Source organism: Ovis aries, chromosome 2 (assembly GCF_016772045.2).
Source record: "Ovis aries strain OAR_USU_Benz2616 breed Rambouillet chromosome 2, ARS-UI_Ramb_v3.0, whole genome shotgun sequence".
NCBI lineage: Eukaryota > Metazoa > Chordata > Mammalia > Artiodactyla > Bovidae > Ovis > Ovis aries.
In genome coordinates, this window is record NC_056055.1 from 95,869,417 (window position 1) to 95,891,523 (window position 22,107).

Here is a 22,107-nt window from a genome sequence, read left to right on the forward strand (position 1 = left end):
GGTTAGCTTTCATGTAACTCTATAGATATTGCAAGCACGTCCCTCCCATAAATGAATTTCCAAGGAAATGTAAAATATTGTGACCATTTGTTCCCTAGAGTTGGCAATTTGTGTTTCTTCCTCTGTGAATTGTTACTGATTTATTTATTGACTTTTTCACTTGGTCTTTCACCCTCCAGTAGATTAGTCTGAACTTTACCTCATGGTGGTCTCAGGATCCCATAGAGAAGTAGGAAGCAGCAAGCCTAGGGGAAAAGCAGATTGAAAGCCTCTGTTTGTGTCTGTCACATTTGCTAATGTTTCACTGACCAAGCCTAGTCTCATGGCCAAGCCTAGAGTCAAAGGGTAGAGAAGTTAGACTTTACTTCTCAATAGAAAGAAATAGAAATTATTATGACCATTATTTTTCAATCTACTGTAGTTGGCTGATAATTTTATATGTTTTTGACATTTTCTATATTGAAATCTCTTAGTGTTTTCCTTTATGGATTTGCATATAGTAGTGACTTTGGATGACCAGACTGTAAGCTTCTTAAAGGCAGAAACCATATTTTGTTCTTTTCTTCACCCACTGAAAGCCCAGCTCATAGTACTTATTAAGTAAATTCTTATTGAATGAATTCACTCACCAAAAGCCAGCCCCACTTATTCATTTATTTATCCATTTAGTCCTTAATCAGTGCTTATTGAATAGCTTGTTTATATCAGGGTACTGTGCTAATTGTTAGAGATACAATGGTGGACAATAGGCAAAATAGACTTTTCTCATGGTGGTTAGAGTGAAGCATCATGACTGGTAATGCAACTTAGATATGGGTTCAGATTCTATCTTTCTACTTCTGTGTCACTGGGCATGTTACAGAACATCTGAGTTTTTTTTTTTTTTAAACCTATAGAATGGAATGTAAATGCCCTCCTTCATGAATTCAAGTACACAAAGGTTGTAAGGCACCTGGCACAGTATCTGTTACATGGTCTGTAATAAAGTTTGATTTCTTCCCAACATGTTATCATCTGAAGCCTGCTGAGAATGCTAGCCCTCTTTCCTTGTCTCTTCTTAGAAATGGTCATGATTCTGAACTTCTTCCATTATAGACTCATTTCTTTGCTTTGCTCTTCTGATAGTTCTCAGTGGGTCATCACTTAAAGCTATTCTTGATTATTCTCTTTACTGTGCAATCAAATCAACCCAAATTGCTTTCTTTATTGGAACCTGGAGAACACGACACTTCGGAGTTAAAGATTTTGTTGAATTCTGTCTTGGACGATAGAAATAGTTGGTTGTGGGAGTGGGTTTGCACGTTTATGGACATCTTTTGGCAGCAGAAGGGAAGAAGGGAACTTGGCAGGTGATTGAAGCAGAGGAAGAACCCAGAAAGAAAAGGTGTCCTGGCTACAAAGGTGCATTCCTCTCACGCCAGATAAATTTTCTGGCAGTGGATAAATATGATTCAATTACAGAGCATCCCTCCCTCAGGGTGAAATAATAGAAAAGAGTATAAAGCAGCACTGTAAGTTTTGGGGGAAGTTGTGCAGGGGGCAAACCTTATTCTGGTAATTCCCACTCTCTGTCCTGTGCCCTTCCCAGCATTTTGGTTGTCTTTCCTCCCCTGGCCCAGTTTCTACTAAGTTTCTCAATTCTTCAGGTACCATCCTGTCAAATTCGTAAATATTCCAAATTCCCTCACATTAAAGATTTGTCCTTTTACCCCACTACCCTAGGATGCAGAAAGGGCCCTGGAGAGAAATTCACACTTGAGGGCTGGCTTTGCTATTATTAGCCTTTGAATGACTACCAATCTGTCTCTTTTCCAAGGGTCTCAGTTTACCCTTTATAACAGGCAAGGCTTGCACCAGGCAATCTCTAAAGTCTTTCCCAGTTTAAACAGTCCTAGGTTTGATGGTGCCATGCCTCCTCCAGCCCCACCTTTCAGAATGGAATTTGCATGTAAGTATGTGTTTTGTGAAGTTTCACTGTGTGGACGCTCTGTCTATTCCCTGTATAAAATGAAGACTTGCTTGCAAACTGACTGGTGCAAATTCTAATGTTCTAACTAGAACTTGTGATATTTATCCTGAATGGAAAATTCCTGGTGTTCACAGGTGGGGAGAGATGCCATTTCCTCCAGCAGGCAGACGAGGATCCACTATCTGGGAGGCAAGGGTGGGAAACCGTCATGCCTTTTGGCAAAACTCCTGAGTGAAAACAGTTTGTTGTTAGACACAGCTAGTCATATCAAGGATGTCCTTGTCTAACTCCCAACTATGCAATTAAAAAGCTAGCAACTTCCTTTGGTCATGTCCAGCCTTGTGCATTTTGGTATCTCCTCATTAATTGCCCAGTATCTTCTTGGAAGGAGCCATGAGGATGAAGTTATTGCTCAGATTTACTACATACATGAAAGGATACTGGAAACAAAGAAAAAAGATTAATGTATTGGAAACATGCCTGGGAACTGGATTTCTTCAGGAGACACAAAAAGGCAGAGAATATGCTAAAAATACGTTAACATAGAGTTGCCACATAGAAATGGTGCCAGAAGTTCTTGGAATTCAGGATAAAGAAATTAATGTCTTCTTTAGGGCTTCCCTGGTGGCTCAGATGGCAAAGAATCTGCCTGCAATGCAGGAGACTTGGGTTTGATGCTTGGGTCAGGAAGATACCCTGGAGAAGGGAATGGCAACCCACTACAGTATTCTTGCCTGAAGAATCCCATGGACAGAGAAGTTTGGTGGGCTACAGTCCACAGGGTTGCAAAGAGTTGAACATGACTGAGCCACTAAAACTTTCACTTAGGATAGATTTAAGAAAGGATATTCTAGTGGTGAGTCCTACTGAATATGTATCCATTCTTCAGAATCCTGCTGAGTGTTTTCCCTTTGGGGGAAAACTTTCCTGACTGGTTTCTTGCATTCTTTTTGCTTTGTCCTGATAATTCCAACTCTCCATCAGGCCAAATTTCACTTCCCCAGGGAGCCTTAGCTGATTTATAAACCATTCCTCCACATCAGCCAAGTTTGACTAAGTTCACTATTATGCTATCCCATAGTATAATAATATAATTCTCTCTCATGGTACCTGTCATGGTTCCAGTGTTACATTTATTTATGTGATTGGTTTGCCATGTCTGTCTTCCACATTTGTCTATTTACATAGGAGTTAAGATCAGATCTGTTTTAGTAATTATTGTGTCTCTAGGGTCAAGTGCAGTACCTTAGCACTTGGGAAGTACTCAGTAAATTAGTAAATGGATGAATAAATGTATAACTAACTTAGAGTGTTTTTTTAAAGCTGAAGAAAAGTATCCTTTTCTGAACACCCTAAAAAATACCTAAACTAAAATCCAAACAATTCCACCAACTAATCCTGGATAGTCTTGAGGTTCTCTTTGCTTCTTTGGTTCATTGCCAGGGCCTTGAACTTTGGGCCAAGATCTTTTCACTCACTGCCAATTGCCCGATTTCAAAAATACTTTGGCTAAGTTAGTGCTCCTTGCCATTTTAAATATTTAGAATTTTAATATATCTGCTGCTTGGAAGGAGTTACAAAGGTGAGGCAACCAAGGAGACTCCGGAAAAAATTGAAGCACAGTCAATACCACACTTCCAAGAAATCATATAGACAGTTGTTCTGAAGACATGGTATCCTATTCCAAACACATGTTAGTGAGACTCCACCCAAAACCACAATTCTGAGGTAAAAAGAAGCACAAGGGAATAGCCTCCCTATGCAATAATTTAATGTTCTTTTGCTCTTAGCTGGCAAGTGCTTCAAAGACACGGGAACTGCATTAATCAACAGTTGACTCTGCTGTGATGAACTTGTATGTGAGACAGCAGACTAATTGGAGTCAGCACCTTGTGAGGCGGGGAAATGTATTTTCATTGATATTCATGTTTAACCTTTCATTTTCTTCATCTGTAATGTGATGACCTTTGAGGTTTTATACATTTTATTTAAGAAAGTTCTTTTTTTCCCAAATGAAAACTTATGTGGAGCTCAAATGTAAAACAGACAAAAGTTGAGCTGATCAGTGAGCCTATACATACGTGGGCGTGCCTGGAATGCACTCTCTTGATTTCACCTCCACCCCTCTCAGAACGTTCTGGAACACCTTCCTTAGAAAATGAGAAATAACAACTCCTTGAAATACAATTTGAAAAGCATGACTTTGTCGCTCATTCTAATTCAATATAGTTCTCGATATGGGTGTAGATTTAAATCCACAATCCTTTCTATGAATGTTTTTAAAGAAAGATATTTTCCGTGTCTTAAGTAGCGGGTCATTATTCAAAGTATCATCCTAAATTAGAAATCAATCTCAGAAAAGAATCAAGGTTATCCTGAAGCAAAAGGGCAGCTTTGTTGTTCGCAAGCTTTGCAAACCAGAAACACTTCAAAAGCTACAGTTGGGTGACTAGTAAGTGAGCTGGACAGTCCTTGCAGTCCAGCCACAAGTTTTAGATGATTTGCTCTCATCCAAGCTTCTCATTAGGGGCTTTTCTAGGGAGGACCTTAGCAGAATCAGAAGTCCTTCTAGGTTTTATTTTGTGGGTTTCCTAAGAAAGACTTATGAAAACCAGTTATGTTTTGACTGCCTGCTGCTGCTGCTAAGTCGCTTCAGTTGTGTCCGACTCTGTGTGACCCCATACACGGCAGCCCACCAGGCTTCCCTGTCCCTGGGATTCTCCAGGCAAGAACACTGGAGTGGGTTGCCATTTCCTTCTCCAATGCACGAACGTGAAAAGTGACAGTGAAGTTGCTCAGTCGTGTCTGACTCAGCGACCCCATGGACTGTAGCCCACCAGGCTCCTCCGTCCATGGGATTTTCCAGGCAAGAGTACTGGAGTGGGATGCCATTGACTGCCTAGATCCATTTTATTTTTGTTCTCTGTCAGCCACACCTGGTCCATTTTCTAAGTTCTTTCTTAAGGGATTTCTCTTATTTTTACTTGTCCTTAAGTGATTCTATTTTACTTTTGCAAAAGCAATACTGAATACAAGAAAATCTATATGCAAAAACAAAATTTAAGCAGCATTTTGTGTTTACCACAATGAAATTTAGTGAGAAAATTTTACTGCAGAAGGTTAGAGGTGTTCAGTAAAGCACACAGAACATATAATGAGCAGAACAACATTTTAGGATACTGCTGGGCTTCAACCATGATGAACAATATTCGTTAACTCAGCAGGCACCCAGTTATAGCAGCAAGTATTACCTTACAAACATGACACCCTTTTATGCAAATATTGAAAAGTATTTGTGAAATCTTTGCTGAGGGAAAATAGTATCAATCCCTAAAACATGTAAGATGTATGAAATTCCATACACACCTTACTTACAGCAGACTCTTAGCCTTGAGTTTTTTTTGTTTGTCTTTAAATTATTTGTTTTTATTTTGGCTGTGCCAGGTCTCAGTTGTAGCGTGAGGGATCTTCAATCTTTGTTGTTTCAGAATGAGAATGAGGAATCTTTTTTTTGGCAGCATGTGGCATCTGGCTCCCTGACCAGGGATCAAACTTGGGCACCCTGCATTGGCAGCACAGAGTCTTAGCCACTGGACCACCAGGGAAGTCTCTTAGCCTTGATGTTAGTAGAGTAAGTTAAACTAATTAATGAATTTGATCAGACGACTTCAGGCTGTGATTGTGGTGAAACCACCCAAAGCCAGTCTCCAACCGGACTTGGAGAGGATAGTTTTGTAGTAGAAGAAAAGGTGTTGGCGTGGGGACGAACATCCATGTGAGCCCAGGGGGGGCTCTGTCTCTTGGCAGTTATTCTCAGGAAAGTACCAGTGGTAGTAGATTCTTGATGGCACGAGTCATGCAGTGGCAGTCATACCTTTCATGGGGCCAGTGGCAGAACCCTTTCAAGAGACCGCAGGCTACAGCTGTACTTGTGGCAGTGGGGCCTCTGCTTCTCTTTTCTCTTTGAAAGTGAAGTTTGGCCACTCTCCTCCTCCCTTTACTTAAATTTTATTTTAATCAATTTTTTTTCCAGCACTATAGAATGACATCACATTTCCTCTCACCAGTCCAAAGTTGAGAGAGAAAGAAAATGCATTATTTGGATGTAATTCAAAAAGATTTGGCTGTGTGTAGGCATAAATGATGACAGACATATATATTTCTCTGGTTCTTGATTCCCTTCCAGATGCACCATTTTTAGGGACAAGAAAAAACATTTACATTTTTAGGTTTATTTTTTGGCATGTAGGTAATGTTCAAATGGTTCAAAATCAGTCTACATTAAGTGGACAGTGAAAATTTTTCTTTGCATCATTGTCCCCCAGTAACCTCATTTTCCCCAATTGGTCACCCTTGTTTTTAGCTTCATGAGTCATCTTCCTGAAATTCTCTAGATCTATACAAACAAGAAAAAATACAGGTTCATATTTTAAGAAAGACAGAATGATTTTTAAAATTCATTCCAGCAACCTGCTAAGTACTTCTTCCCATATCTAAAGCTCATATACAAAATTCTTCCGCTATTTTATGGTAAATGGCAGTACAAAGGACAGAGAACTCACAGGTGGAAGAGAGCTTCCAGTAACTGACATGCTGAAGAAGGGTAGCAACGTGTAGTCAAATCCAGACTCTCAGTGTATACAATTTCCCTTTCTTTCCCTTTCTGAAAGTAATGGGAGAGAGCCGGGAGGAGCAAAAGGAAAAAGAAACTAGACCCATACCTAGAAACTATTTGCAGGTGCAGTGTGGTTGTCTTTTCAAATCAGCTGCCTTTTCTATTATTTCCTAAAGTCATTAACTAAACCATGGCCAGTGCTGACCCAGTTTGGTGAGTTCAGAGCAGAGCCCATGGTTTTGGCAAAGCATTCAACTGGCCCTAGAAATCAGCCAGGATCTCATTGGAGCTGAAAGAATTACTGTGTTTCTTTCCTCCTGAGGACTCTCTCTGGGAGCATATCTGGAATGAGTGAGTGTGGGAGAAGAGGTGGCACTTGCTGGGAGGCAGGGCTGTGTGTGCGTGTGGAAGGGCAGCTGTTCTCTGGTGTTACTTTGGAAGCTGCAGTTCCCCTGCTAGGTTTCTTAGCTCATCCTTTCTTGTGACACTTTTCTTATCCTAACCTCTGTTCTCTCTCTCGAAATCTTAAATCAACGAGGCTAGAAGCAAGATGGATGCTTGAGGGTCAGGCTTGGACAATCCATTCAGGTCAAGTTTTCTACCCTCAGTGTGTTGAGTTAACCTGACAATAAAAAAATTACAGCACCAACTCCTACTTACGTTAAGACTTGACTTCGAAATTCTTCCTAGTGAGTCAGATTAAAATGTATCTCCTAGTAGGATCATCCTTAAAACATCACTGCATATATCAAACATATGAGGACTTCATGGCAGGCGCAGAGCTTGGCATGAGCAGGTAGATGAATAGCCACTCCAAATCCTCAGCAATGATTGACCACCTTTCTATGGTATTTTGTAAAAACATAACATCTGCTTCCCCACCCCCATGAGCTCAGTAGTTATCAAAAGGGTCTTTTTTCTTTTTTTCAAAACAGTGTTTTAAATATGGGCAAGGAGTCAATTTAGACTCAGAAGAGCACTTTCATTTTTTTTAAAAAAATTATTGAAACATGGTTGATTTACAGCATTCTGTTAATTTTTGCTGTATAGCAAAATGATTCAGTTATACATCTATATGTTGTTTTTCATTTCTTTTCCATTATGGTTTATCATGAAATATTGAATATAGTTCCCTGTGCTATACCATAAGACCTTGTTTTTTATACATCCTATATATGTTAGTTTGCATCTGCTAACCGCAGTGTCCCACTTCATCCCTCCCCTACCCCTCTCCCCACTGGCAACCACAGATCTGTTCTCTATATCTGTGAATCTGTTTCTATTTCAGAGATAGCTTCATTTGTGTTATAGATGTCTGACTCTGTGACCGCATGGACTGCAGCACGCCTGGCTTCCCTGTCCTTCCATCTCTTGGAGCTTGCTCAAACTCATGTCCATCGAGTCAGTGATGCCATCCAACCATCTTGTCCTCTGCCATCTCCTTCTCCTCCTGCTTTCAATCTTTCCCAGCATCAGGGTCTTTTCTAATGAGTTGGCTCTTTACATCAAGTGGCCAAAATATTGGAGTTTCAGCTTTAACTTCCAATAAATAGATAGGACTGATCTCCTTTAGGATGGACTGGTTGGATCTCCTTGCAGTCCAAGGGACTCTCAAGAGTCTTCTCCAAAACCACAGTTTAAAAGCATCGATTCTTTGACACTCAGCCTTCTTTATGGTCCAACCCACATCCATACATGACTGCTGGAAAAACCATAGCTTTGACTATACAGACCTTTGTTGGCAAAGCGGTATCTCTGCTTCTTAATACACTGTCTACATTTGTCAAAGATGAGGCTCAGGAGAAAATGCAAAATTCACTCCATTCCTCCCTCACCTTGTAGAATTTATTATGGAATTGGACAATACCTTGCTAATGATGAGAGTCTATAAAGTTAGAATATGGTGTATGTGGTTGACATATTTCAACCACATGTGTGCTAAGTCTCTTCAGTCATGTCTGACTCTTTGCAACCCCTTGGACTGTAGCCCTCCAGGCTCCTCTGTCCATGGGATTCTCCAGGCAAGAAAACTGGAGTGGGTTGCCATGCCCTCCTCCAGTGTATCTTCCCACTGGTTTTCTCAAGGATTTAACCTTGTCTTTTACATCTCCTGCATTGGCAAGCAAGTTCTTCACCACTAGCACCACCTGGAAAACCCCAATTATTGGGATAGAACCACATTATCACTAATTGATTAATACTTAATTATCATAAATAGTAATTATTAATGATAGTTCATAATAAAAATAATAAAGCCATTATCATGACTTTGTCTCAATACTTACTGAATACTTAAATATGTCTTAGGCACTGTAGCAGTAAAAGATACCTTGTGCACAGCTTGTTTTGGGAACGGAGAATGAGTAACAGTCCATTACAGTGCAGTGGGGTAAGAGTGGTTAGCAGGGTCTAGGTGACAAAGAGTCTTGATGCCGTGGTAAAGAGTTTCAGATTTCGTCCAATGGAAGATAAGCACATGGTCAGAGTAGCATTTTAGAAAGACTGTTCACAGTTATTCTTAGACAAAGCTTTGCGAAACCACCTTATCCTGTGGGGCCATGTTAATAACCTTCCTTATACATTATGTTCCCTCCTTCCTTTCAGCAACAGTGGACAGTGCTATGGACCTGATCCTGATCAATTCCCTACCTCTTGTGTCTGATGCTGAGACATCCCTCACTTGCATTGCCTCTGGATGGCGCCCCCATGAGCCCATCACCATCGGAAGGGACTTTGAAGCCTTAATGAACCAGCACCAGGATCCACTGGAAGTGACTCAAGATGCGACCAGAGAATGGGCTAAAAAAGTTGTTTGGAAGAGAGAAAAGGCTAGTAAAATCAATGGTGCTTATTTCTGTGAAGGGCGAGTTCGAGGACAGGCAATAAGGATACGGACCATGAAGATGCGCCAACAAGGTAACATGCCTCTTGGTTGTGAGCAGATGAGGTCTACTGAGACACACACTTGCCTCTTGTCTTGGCAGCTGCTCACCCAGGCTGGGCATGAGCCACCTGAGTGTGGAGTTTGAAGACCTTGTCTGCCTCTTTCCAAGAGTTACTATCTCTAGTGTACAGAGCATTAGTGATAAGAGATAATCCAGTCCAGCTCCCTCATATATAACCCTTTCACTAGACATTGTGCCTAGTTCCTGAAATGAAATGAACATATATATCACATGTTCTACTGAGGACTCCATGGTCCTGGTGGAGACCTGGACATGTTACGTGTATATAATATGATTCACAGCAATGAAGACAGCTGTCCACTGCCAACTCAGTTTAGTTACTTGGTGTATTAGTTATCTATTGACACAGTAATTATGTGTAACACACAGCTGAAATCACAGTGGCGTACTATAACAACAGTCCAAGGTTGTGTGTCTAAGTCAGCTGGCTTGATGTGGTGGTTCTGCTGGTCTTGATTGGGTGGCTTTCTCAAGTGTATGGACGTTGGCTGGCTGTAGGTTTATTAGGCTGGCATTGCTTGGGCCTCCTTGGCTCTGTTCCAGTTGACTGTTAACCAGTTAGCAAGCTAACCTAGGTATATTCTCATGGAGAAGGCAGGGGTACAAGACAGCAAGTGGAAACATACAGGGTTTCTTGAAACCTAGCCTCAGTACTGTACGCCCTCACTTCTGTCTCATTTTATTACCCAAAGCAAGTCAAAGAGTCGAGCTAAAGTCCAGATGTGGGGGGCACTGCACAGTTAAACAGCCAAGAGTTTGGATACAAGGAGGCATGAAGACTTGGGACCCTTTTTATAGGCTGCCATTCTTGTTAGATTGTGGTTTGATTTTAGCAGTTGAGACAGAGGATGTCGAGAGCCTTTTTATGGCTGATCCACGTTGATGTTTGACAGAAACCATCCACAATGCTGTAGAGCAATTATCCTTCAATTGAAAATAAATTTAATTATATAAAAAAGGACTATTACTCCTTGCTATGCCTCACAAGGCAGTGATGTGATGGAAGTGGGGCAACCAAAGAAAAATAGAAGTGGGTACAAGTTGCAACTTTGGGCCAGTCCATCAAACTCATGGCAGTTGGAGGAGATGTTATTGTAAACATCATTTAATGACTCTGTTCTGACCTAAAGCAGCAAGATTTTACGATCAAAGTGATAAAACCATTATTCATCAAAAATGAGGGAAAAGGCTTTCTTAGCAAAACCCTAACATTCACCTTTAAGTGACACCAGGCCGGTGGGAAAAATGCACAACAGAAATTCCCAGGAATGTGGCTCTCCAGTGAGGGAAGAGAGGTGAACAAAGGGATGTGAGGTGTGCCAAAGCTATCATGGCTGAAGTCAACTCTGTTATTTTTCAAATGTGGCATCTGGGATTTGACTTGTATTAAGAGTTATGTCCTTCTGCAGATATGTCCACATTCTGAACAAAGATGATCTGAGATTTGTGCTCCAATGGCCTCACAGGAATGAAGTGAGAAATGCCTTTTCTGGGCTGTCTTGGAAATGTATAAATAGGAAACCATACAGCATATTAAACCAAAACATTGGGAGTCTAAAAACAATTATAATGATCCCTCCAAAGTGAGAGTCCAGGTCAGCACTGGTAAGGATAGTTTAAATTCAGGTAAATGAGGCTAAGGCGGGCATAGATAGTGATGAACAGTGGAGAGAAGGTGGTTTTTTAGACTCACATTCTCCTGAGTTTAATTATTTTTCTACTACTTACCAGTTGTATGACCTTAGCGAGTTACTCAACTTTGATTGGTCTCATTTTTAATCATCTGTGAAATGGGTATATCTTCAAAAGTGTCTTAGGTTTTAAATAAGAATAAGCTGGTGCATGCAAGAAGCCAGCTCCCATGAGTGTAAGATTTGATTTACACAGTCACTATGTTCCTGAAAGCCCGTGTAAAGTGAGATATTGCGGAACAATTTACATAAAAATAACAATAGCCGTTTGTAAATGGTGGGAAAGGGATTTGATGCCAGGCGGTCTGGCTTCAGAGCCTGTATTGTGCTACCCTTTCCATATCACTCTCACTTAAGGTTAACAACTACCTCCCCCATTCTGAGCACTTGTTTTGTAAAGTACAGCAACTCTAATGGAAACCCCAAAAAGCAACCTAGAGCACAGAGAGATGGGGGTGAAGGTCAGCCAGACACGGGTTTGAGCCCAGCTCTGCAACCTACTTAAGTTGCAAGTTACTTAACTGAAATCGTAGTTTGCTCATTTAAAAAATAAATGGAGAGAGAGACTTTACCACATACGTTTGAGGATCAAATGAAACCGCCAGCATTATCTGGCTTACACTAGATGTTCAATAATTATCATTATTTAGTGCCTTGTAATGAGCAATAATTTAGTGGAACTGTTAGTTTTCCCTTTCAATTATGGAAAATTTTAATATCAGCTGTCGACATAATTGTGGAGGTTTAGACAAAATAGAAAAATAGGCAGTACGTTCCCTGCTGTATTTGAATAACATCATATCAGGCTGTTGAACTGATTTTCTTTGACCATCCAATGGCTGAAATATGGTGCAAAGAAAGTGACATCTTTTATGGTGAGTCAAGAAAACCTCCAACACTATGTCTTCATGACACTATTAATTCACTACTAAAACTTCTTGGGAACTCAGGAGCGCCTGCCTAGGGACACAGCAGGATAGGATAAACACCACCATATTCCTGCTTGCTGCTGACTCGTGTATCTGGGGAGGAAGTGGAAAATCCATTTGAGATGTGGCAAAACATGGCTTAAATTGGCTCGCATAGTCCAAATGGCCAAATAGCGGAAGGATTTTTTTGTTTGTTTGTTCTATCAATGGCATCATCTGAAAAAGTCAAAAGCAGTTTGTTCAAACCTCCCTGAAAATTGCATTTGGGGGTAGGGAAGTATAAATGAAGTTTGAAACACTTTCACATCCAAAGATCTGTTTCAGAGTGTTCTATCAGAGGACAGCTATGTTATTTTTCTTCCTATTTTCATTTGAGAAATAGCTTTAAGAACATGTAATTTCCCAAACATGATTTATGAAGTTGACAGATTTGCCATTTGTATCTGAGTAACTCAAATGAGCATGTTAAAAATATAAAGAAAATAGAAAAATTAGAAATCAGATTCTTTCATGTATTCTTTCCACAAGTATCCTTAAGCCTCTATTTGTGCCACGCATGGGAGGTGCATTGATGTTAACATTTCTTAAATACTTACTATGTGCCTGACATCTCCCTAGCAACTTTTTATACACATTGCTGTGTAATTGAGTCATTAGCAAATGCATATCTGATGAGGACAATTATGATTTCCTATTAATAGATAAGCATTATAACTATTGTAACTTAGAAGCATTTACATACCTGGTTCCCTGTATTGGACCTGGGAAGGTGTACTTGGGCCAGATCCCAGAATCAAGGCCCTAACCACCACCCTGTGCTGCCTTCCAAAACCGCCATGAGCCTGCCCTCCTGGAACGCCCAGTCCAGTAGGAGAGATACACTTTTCGTGGGGCTGTAATTGGGAAGGGCAGAGCATGCGGGAAGACAATCCTAGGGCAGTTAACCTGGATTCCTGGATGTGAGAGTTGGACTATAAAGAAAGCTGAGCACTGAAGAATTGATGCTGTTGAACTGTGGTATTGGAGAAGACTCTTGAGAGTCCCTTGGACTGCAAGGAGATCCAACCAGTCCATCCTAAAGGAGATCAGTCCTGGGCGTTCATTGAAAAGACTGATGTTGAAGCTGAAACTCCAATACTTTGGCCACCTGATGCGAAGAGCTGACTCATTTGAAAAGACCCTGATGCTGGGAAAGATTGAGGGCAGGAGAAGGGGATGACAGAGGATGAGATGGTTATATGGCATCACCGACTCAATGGACATGGGTTTGGGTAGACTCCGGGAGTTGGTGATGGACAGGGAGGCCTGGCATTCTGCGGTTCATGGGGTTGCAAAGAGTCAGACACAACTGAGTGACTGAACTGATTCTGGAAGACCCGTGGAAAAAGTGATGTCTCAATGGAGACTGCTGATTAAGTAGGACTTGGTGAGACACAGGGAAGAGAAGAGAGAAAGTGGACGTGAGTGATCACGTGGTCTGTTTATAGCACTGAGCACAGTTCTGAATGGCTGGAAGTGAGAAGTAAGGACATGGGCCTAGGGAAGATGATTCTGGAGGGCTTATGTCTGGAACAAGGCTGGCGATCTTAAGTGTGTGTCTCAACTTTCACACTTACTCATGGTCAGGAGGCCTTCAAGAAGGGGCTTAGTCACCCTTAACTCCACCACCCACATGATAGACGTGGATGTCTTGTCTTCATAGGGCTGTCAGGTGATTACTCAAAATAATAATGGACATAAAATGAAAGATATTTCCCATAGATGAAAAATAATTGAGCTAAGTTTCAGTTGTCTCCTTCAATTTAATGATAAATAAACACTGAGAGTTATAATGTCATTTAACTACCTCGTAGTTTCTTCTCCACTCCTTAAGGAATAAGTGGATTATATTCTCGGGTAAGATCTGTGAGTTAATTAACCAATCCAAATGGTCTCGAGCAAGTCATCTTCTAACATAGGCCTCAGTAATCTCATTTTAAAAATAGAATGTTGGGCACTTCCTTGGAGTTCAGTGGTTAAGACTCCACATTGCTAACGCAGGGGGTGCAGGTTCGATCCCTGGTCAAGGAACTAAGATCCCGCATGCCATGCAATGTGATCAAAAGATAAAGAATAAATAAATACTTCTTTCTTTTTTTTTTTTTTATTTAAAACAAAGGTCTTAGGAGAGACCTCTGGAACCGAACTGCCTGCTTCAAATCCTGGCTGTCCCGTGAACTTGCTGTGTAATCGTGAAGAGAATTTTTAACCTCTCTGGACCTTGATTTCCTCATTTGTAAAATTAAGATAATTGCAGTACCTATCTCCTGGAGATATTATGAAAATTAAATTTGTGCAAGTTTCTTAGAACAATGCCTGGTTCATAGGAGCTTATTGTTTTCATGATCCGGTCAAGTCACACGATTATCTGACTATGTGTAAAGTTTGAGCCGGATTCTGGTGTCATCAAGAAGCCCAGTTGCAAGGCTGGCTTGTGGATGCCCCCCATTAGTCCTCAGCAAAGAGCAGTCAGCCTAGAGCCATGAAGGCAGGAGGTGGCAGGCTGGGCGGCAGGAGAACACTGCCGTGTGACTGTGTTCAGATCCTCACAAAACAGGGAGCTTAAAAGGCACAAAGTCTGAAATAATAAAGAACCACAGAATGGGCAGAAAGAACAACCACGCTGGAGTTGAGCCGAAGGGGGGATCTCGGTTCCCTTTCAGAATACAATGCTGAGTGAGAAGTCCCACGGTTAGCTAAACAATCTTCACACAAAGAAGCAGAAAATATAAACAAACCACAGAGAAAGGAACAACAGCATGAAATGGTCACGAAAAATTCTCACAGGAGCCGAAGGGCATGTCGCAGAGAGTAAGAGCCACTTGGGTTAGATTGCGAAATGAAGCTTCTAGCCAGGCGACAGGGAGCCCTGGAAAGTGGCCCCTGGGGCCCCCTGTCTGCCTTCCCCACCTCTCGTGGCCACACTGCACACATCAGCACAGCAGCGTGGCCTTCGTTTATATCTGGGAAAGATCCTGACCTCTTCTAGGCACCCAGAGCTTTCACATACATCATTTAATGTTCGTGTTTGTTGTTGCTTAGGCGTTGTTTAGTCTCTTCGTCGTGTCTGACTCTTTTGCAACCCCATGAACTGTAGCCCTCCAGGCTCCTCTGTTCATGGAATTTTCCAGACTAGAATACTGGAGTGGGTAGCCATTTCCTCCTCCAGGGGATCTCCCCAACCCAGGGATTGAGCCCACATCTCCTCCACTGGCAGGCAGACCTGACCACCACGCCACCTTGGAAGCCCTTTAATGTTCCTAACAACTGTTTAAGGTAAACACTTTTACTTCCAAATTACAGATGAGGAAGCTGAGGTGTTCAGAGGTGAAGTAACTGGGTCAAAGAGGTTCAGAAATTGGCAGAGGGTGACCTTAAGCCCAGGACTGTCTAATTCCAGTGCTCACAGCGCTCTTTGATCTACACCGCTCTCCCTCTGGGTCCACATTCATCACCATCTGCCCCACAGCATCTCTGTGGGAATCTTGCAGAGTGCCATGCCTGGGTTGGCAGGTACTAAGGAAAGCAAGCAGATGTACCTAAAGCCCAGGTGCTTTGGAGCATGGTTCAGAGGCATCATGTGTCTTCACAGGGTAGCTCTCTAAGCTAACATGAAAATCCCTGACTCCTGCCAAGTCCCAGATCTCATCCTCTGATTCAAGTTTCAGTTGTTCGTGGAGAAGCTATGTAACCTCATTTTCTCATTTGTTTTTTTTTTTCTCTCTCTCTCTTTTAACAGCTTCCTTTCTACCAGCTACTTTAACTATGACTGTGGACAGGGGAGATAATGTGAACATATCTTTCAAAAAGGTATTGATTAAAGAAGAAGATGCAGTGATTTACAAAAATGGTGAGTCCATGTGTTTTGTTTCATTCTTGCATTGTTGTGTAAGACATCAGACAGCCAAGCAATACTGGGTCATTATCTCATTCCAGTCTTGGGGGCAGATGTTTGAAGTCAGGCTGCTAAGTGAAAATGTTAGTTGCTCAGTCCTGTCCGACTCTTTGCTATCCCATGGACTATAGCCCATGAGGCTCCTCTGTCTGTGGAATTCTGTAAGCAAGAATACTGGAGTGAGTAGCTATTCCATTCTCCAGGGGATCTTCCTGACCCAGGGATTGAACCCTGTTCTCCTGCACTGAAGGCAGATTCTTTACTGTCTGAGCTACCAGGGAAGCCCAAATTCTATGATAGAAGCTGTCTTAGGTAACATGTTTGGTTACTTAAATAAATTAAAATGGAGATTTATATACATATGTGAATGCACCTACAGTGTATTGGGTTAGCCAAAAAGTTCATCTTTTCCATAAGATGTTATGGGAATATACAACATGAACTATGAATGTTTAACAAAATTCCGTCATGATGTAATATTTGGGGTCTCAAATTCTGCCATGTGACCCTGTTTGATTGCAAGGCTAAGGGAAAGGGCAGTGAACCTGGAATGCCAATTGGTGGTGATTATGGGGGTCTAACTGTGCAATGCAAATCTGTCTGTGTCCAACTACAGTTTGGGACCGTCTGGTGGCAGTTGTCTCATGCAGCTGAGATATTGATGGGGCCTAGTCTGGGTTCTGTGGATGGCTGAGACTTACAGGTGGGAGTAGTAATTCTAGGTGTCTCTTAATTGATTAGTTGGCAAGGTTACCTGACATTTTCCCCAGGTTTGCCTAGTTACCTCTCCCTGCAGAAGATAAGAATGTTAGGCTACTCTCATCCTCATGTGTTCAGTGGTGGACCTCATAGATAGGTAGACCTATCTGCTCCAGCACCATCCTTTTCTTGAGTTTTGGGAGAGCATTCAATAGCAACCTTTTCATTCTTTTCCCACATCTAATATGCTTGAGCACGTTTTCTATATCAGGTCAGGGAAAGCTGATCAAGTGGAGGGGCCAGACAAGGGAACAGGAGTGTTTGAGGGTGACCCATGGTTCTTCACTCTCCTCCCTTACAGGTTCCTTCATCCACTCGGTGCCCCGGCACGAAGTCCCTGACATTCTGGAAGTGCATCTGCCTCACGCTCAGCCCCAGGATGCTGGCGTGTACTCGGCCAGGTACATAGGAGGAAACCTCTTCACCTCAGCCTTCACCAGGCTCATAGTCCGGAGTAAGTGACGGTGTAGCTGTTACAATTTTGAGTTGTGAGTAACCAAAACTGACTCTGGATACTTAAGCAAAAACTGGGATTACTTGGAAGTATACTAAAGACTCTTAAAAACTGATTTAAAGGCTGACAAGCAAGTTCTAGAAAATATCTTCCAGGGAAGATCTTCAGCTCAGCACTGCAGTGTGGGAGGGTGGACTTTCTCTCTAGGATGCTACCATTACCCTAACTTAGCTTCAGTGATGTTTCACTTACTTCTAAATGTTGAACTCTCAGGATGAAGAGTCAGATTGGTCTGACATTTGTCAGGTGTCTACCTGCCTAGACCAAGGAGTTATAGGTGGGGGTGGAGCCACATATTACAGCGAGGGCTCTAGGACCTCACACGTGAATAGCAGCAGTTTCCTCAGACACAATGGGAACCCCTCTGAGATGGACAGTCCCCCAAAAAGGTGTCTGCTACTGGGAGAAGAGTTAGGCCTTCTGGGTTAGTCTAATATCTAGTTAAACACTAAGTCCCCCATAAATCACACACTTTTGAGATCATTTAACTCCCAAATGTGTTTTCTGTTTTCAGGTTTGAAAAATGCAAGTATTACAACTAGTGAAAATGTTTCCCCCCTATTATAGCTATCAAGGTAGAGAGTAACTATCACCAGTCTTTTTTATTAAAAATTGGTCTATAGAAAGCAAAAAATTTGCCCTGAATTTTCCCCAGTTGTGTTAGGTATTCATGATATGAAATGTTCAGGCCTTCAGGTCTAAGTATTCTGACAGGGATCCTCTGTCATTTCTCTAATGATTAGCACCCCTAATTCATGAAGAGCACTTGTTTTGCTTTGCATTATATTCATGCATTCATTCATTCAACAAATCTGTGTGGATTATAAGTCTCTGCCAGACATTATGTTGGTATTGAGAATACAAAGATAATAAGCTGAATGACTGTCCCTCAGGTAATTCTCAAGCAGAGCAGGTACATACATAAATAGAGAAACAGGTATTGCAGTATGACAATAGACCTGTGAAAAGTGTGGTTCATCTAGTTTGGGCAAGTAAAATCCCCTTTCATTCATCTCCTTTCTTTGAGAATCTGAATGGCAAGGACACAATTTGCATTCACTTCATTAAGATGGTCTCTCCAGCTTGATATTGAAACTCCAACTAAAAATTTATCTACTTAAATGATTGTGATATATAGTGGAACTACTATATGGTAAATGTGTTACCATACTTTCATAACCTAAAAAAATTTTAAAAAATAAAAACATGGTCTCTCCAATGTGATATAGCACCATGTTCCATGCTCAGAGTCAGGGATAAAAATTGGCAAATTTCCTAACAATATCAGAAACATCAGATGTTGATACATAGTAAAAGGTTTAAAACTTTTTTTTCTTTAACATCAGAGCAAATAAGACTTAGCATAGTTTAGAATTTAAAATTCTCTTGAACTTTGAAGATAAAAGACTTCGAACACATTTTGATCTCCAATTTGTCTCCTTTTTAGACTGTCAGAAGCACATTTATTTTCTTTTGCTCTCATTTCGGTAAAACTGTTGGAAAAGCACTGCTAATATCTAAAATCATTCTAACAAAGTTTGAGCTGGGTCACAACCATCCCATTTAAAATTACTTTTCCCTACTTGGGGCTTCCCTGGTGGCTCAGACAATAAAGAATCTGCCTGCAATGTAGGAGACCCAGGTTCAGCCTCTGGGTTGGGAAGATCCCCTGGAGAAGGAAATGGCACCTCACTCCAGAATTCTTGCCTGGAGAATTCCGTGGACAGAGGAACCTGGCGAACTATAGTCCTTGGAATCTCAAAGAGTCTGACACGAATGAATGATGAACACTTTCCCTGCTTGACCTCTTTTATGTTTACTAAGAAATGAGGTACAGTTGAAGGCATTTGTCCATTTCTCATAACTAGTATATCTTTTCAGGTAAATTTGAACCCTAGGAATCAGTTCAGTTCAGTTGCTCAGTCGTGTCCAACTCTTTGTGACCCCATAGACTGCAGCACGCCAGGCCTCCCTGTCCATTACCAACTCCTGGAGTTTGCTCAAACTCATGTTCATTGAGTTGGTGATGCCATTCAACCATCTCATCCTCTGTCATCCCCTTCTCCGCTTGACTTCAATCTTTCCCAGCATCAGGGTCTTTTTAAATGAGTCAGCTCTTCACATCAGGTGGCCAAAGTATTGGAGTTTCAGCTTCAGCATCAGTCCTTCCAATGAACATTCAGGACTGATTTCCTTTAGGATGGTCTGGTTGGATCTCCTTGCAGTCCAAGGGACTCTCAAGAGTCTTCTCCAACACCACAGTTCAAAAGCATCAATTCTCTGGTACTTAGCTTTCTTTATAGTCCAACTCTCACATTCATACATGACTACTGGAAAAACCGTAGCCTTGACTAGATGGACCTTTGTTAGCAAAGTAATGTCTCTGCTTTTTAATATGCTGTCTAGGTTGGTCATAACTTTTCTTCCAAGGAGCAAGTGTCTTTTAATTTCATGGCTGCAGTCACCATCTGCAGTGATTTTGGAGCCCCCCAAAATAAAATCTGTCACTGTTTCCACTGTTTCTCTATCTATTTGCCATGAATTGACAGGACTGGATCTTTGTTTTCTGAATGTTGAGCTTAAAACCAACTTTTTCACTCTCCTCTTTCACTTTCATCAAGAGGCTCTTTAGTTCTTCACTTTCTGCCATAAGGGTGATATTCTGTCATAAAGACTGAATATTAAAAATCAAACTGGTTATATTTACAGGGTTTCTTTTCAGCATAAATTCTCTCCGTGACAGTATAGCAGATACAGTGGAAACTAATACAACACTGTAAAGCAACTATACTCCGATACAGTTTTTTTTTTTTTAAGATTTTTTGAAAACATTAAGATTGTAAGATTTCTCTTTGGATGCCATGGATCTATAGTTTTCTAGAACACAATACTTTTTATATTTTGAAGAAAATCACAGAGGCCTAACTGCATACTTGGAGAAGGAAATGGCAACCCACTCCAGTATGCTTGCCTGGGAAATCCCATGAACAGAGGAGCCTGACAGACTACAGTCCATGGGGTCACAAGAGTCGGACACGACTGAGTGACTAAATGACAACGAACTGCATACTTGTTGCTTATCAAGGAACTCTTTTCCTGCCTTCATCCCTGAGAGATCACCCCATTTATTTCCTCAAGCTTAATCCTTTTCTCTTTCCCAGGATTAAGAGTGAAACTGTGACAGGTCTACAGATTGGTACATAGGTTAATGTAACAGGAGACCCACTTTTATCCCGGGGTTCTGTCATCATTAGTTTTCAGCGTCTAAAGATAATCTGGGGTCTGGCTTTCAAGAAATCACTGATTGTGTAGAATTTTCCCCTTTATACATGCAGGCATGTAAACATTAGCTTTGAGACATTTTGTAGCTTTATCTGTTAGGTGGTTGCCTGTCAGACTGGGTCTGTGTTGACAGTCTTACTGATTATTTTAGAGAAAATACTGATAACCAGGAGTTCTTGCCAAAAATATTATAAGCCATTGGCACAGGTCCAAGTTCACCACTGTGAGACTCATATTCAGGGACAAAGACATTAGTTCCTTTCAGAAGAAAGATTAAACTAAATTCCTGACCACAAAAGGTCACCCCACCCCACTCCCCCTGAGTTTTCCTTATATTAGAAGGTGTCTTTGGGTCTAATTAACAATCTCAAATCACCAGGCACTGAAGTGGAGGAGCCAGGAAATATGAATCTAGGAAGCCTTTTACCATTCTTGTGCTTTCAGTTTTGAATCTTGCTTCATTTCTTCTGTGTTTTCTACCTGAAAAATATTTGAGTGCTACTAGCTCCTGCTTCCCCTTTTAGCTTGTTTCCCTTCTCCACATTCTTCATCTTTAAAAAATTTTTATTTAATATTGAAGTATGGCTGATTTACAATGTTGTGTTATTTCATATGTAGAGTAAAGTGATTCAGTTATACCTATACATATATCTATTCTTTTTCAGATTCTTTGCCCATTTAGGTTTTTCTCCACATTCTTTAAACTGGATGTTCCCAAATTTGGCATGCCTCAGAATTATCTAAAACACCTGTGAAGCATAGGGTACTAAGCTACCTCCAGAGTTTCTCATCCAGTAAGTCATAGATAGGAGTCTGGGGTTTGCATTTCTAACAGATTCCCAGATAATGGAGATGCTACTCATCATGGATCACCCTTTGAAAACCACTACTCTTGTCTCTAACTGTACCTGCAGCTCCTCAAACATACCATGTTTTCCTCCCAATCTAGCCTTTGCCCAGAACACACTCTCCAGCATTATCTTCTTTGTCACTTTAGGAGGTCTTACAGATTCAACTCACATACCACCTCCTCTGGGAAGCCTTCCTTTATGCCATATTCCAACCCTAATACAGATTAGATAGTTCTCACACTGCTATATTTAAAATGAATAACCAACAAGGATCTACTATATATATAGCACAAGGAATACTGCTCAGCATTATGTGGCAGCCTGTGTGGGAGAGGAGTTTAAGAGAGAATGGGTACATGTATAAGTGTGGCTGAGTCCCTTTGCTGACCACCTGGAATTAGCACAACATTGTTGATCAGCTATACTCCAATATAAAATGAAAAGTTAAAAAAATAATTGGGTACGTCTATCTTTGTCTTTATCATGTTCCATTACATGTCTGTTTCCCGCATTGGACTCGTAACTTTTAGAGAGCAAAGGTTGCATTTTATTTATCTTCATTCACCAGTGTTCACTCATGTGACTAACATGTCGCAG

At 41.2% G+C, this 22,107-nt stretch overlaps 1 protein-coding gene across 6 annotated transcripts in view; it reads left to right on the forward strand.

The window, feature by feature from the left end:
* The window catches only part of TEK (TEK receptor tyrosine kinase), a 99,054-nt gene that overhangs the window by 32,875 nt on the left and 44,072 nt on the right, over positions 1 to 22,107 (forward strand). For 4 of the 6 annotated variants that reach the window (XM_060411016.1, XM_027964593.2, XM_060411017.1 and 1 more), the window contains exons 2-4: positions 9,189 to 9,500; positions 15,949 to 16,059; positions 17,165 to 17,317. In XM_060411016.1, the coding sequence (XP_060266999.1) occupies positions 9,189 to 9,500; positions 15,949 to 16,059; positions 17,165 to 17,317 (576 nt within the window). Of the gene's footprint in view, positions 1 to 9,188; positions 9,501 to 15,948; positions 16,060 to 17,164; positions 17,318 to 22,107 lie in introns of those variants that run through there. The other 2 variants (XM_060411018.1, XM_060411019.1) reach the window with 1 other exon arrangement.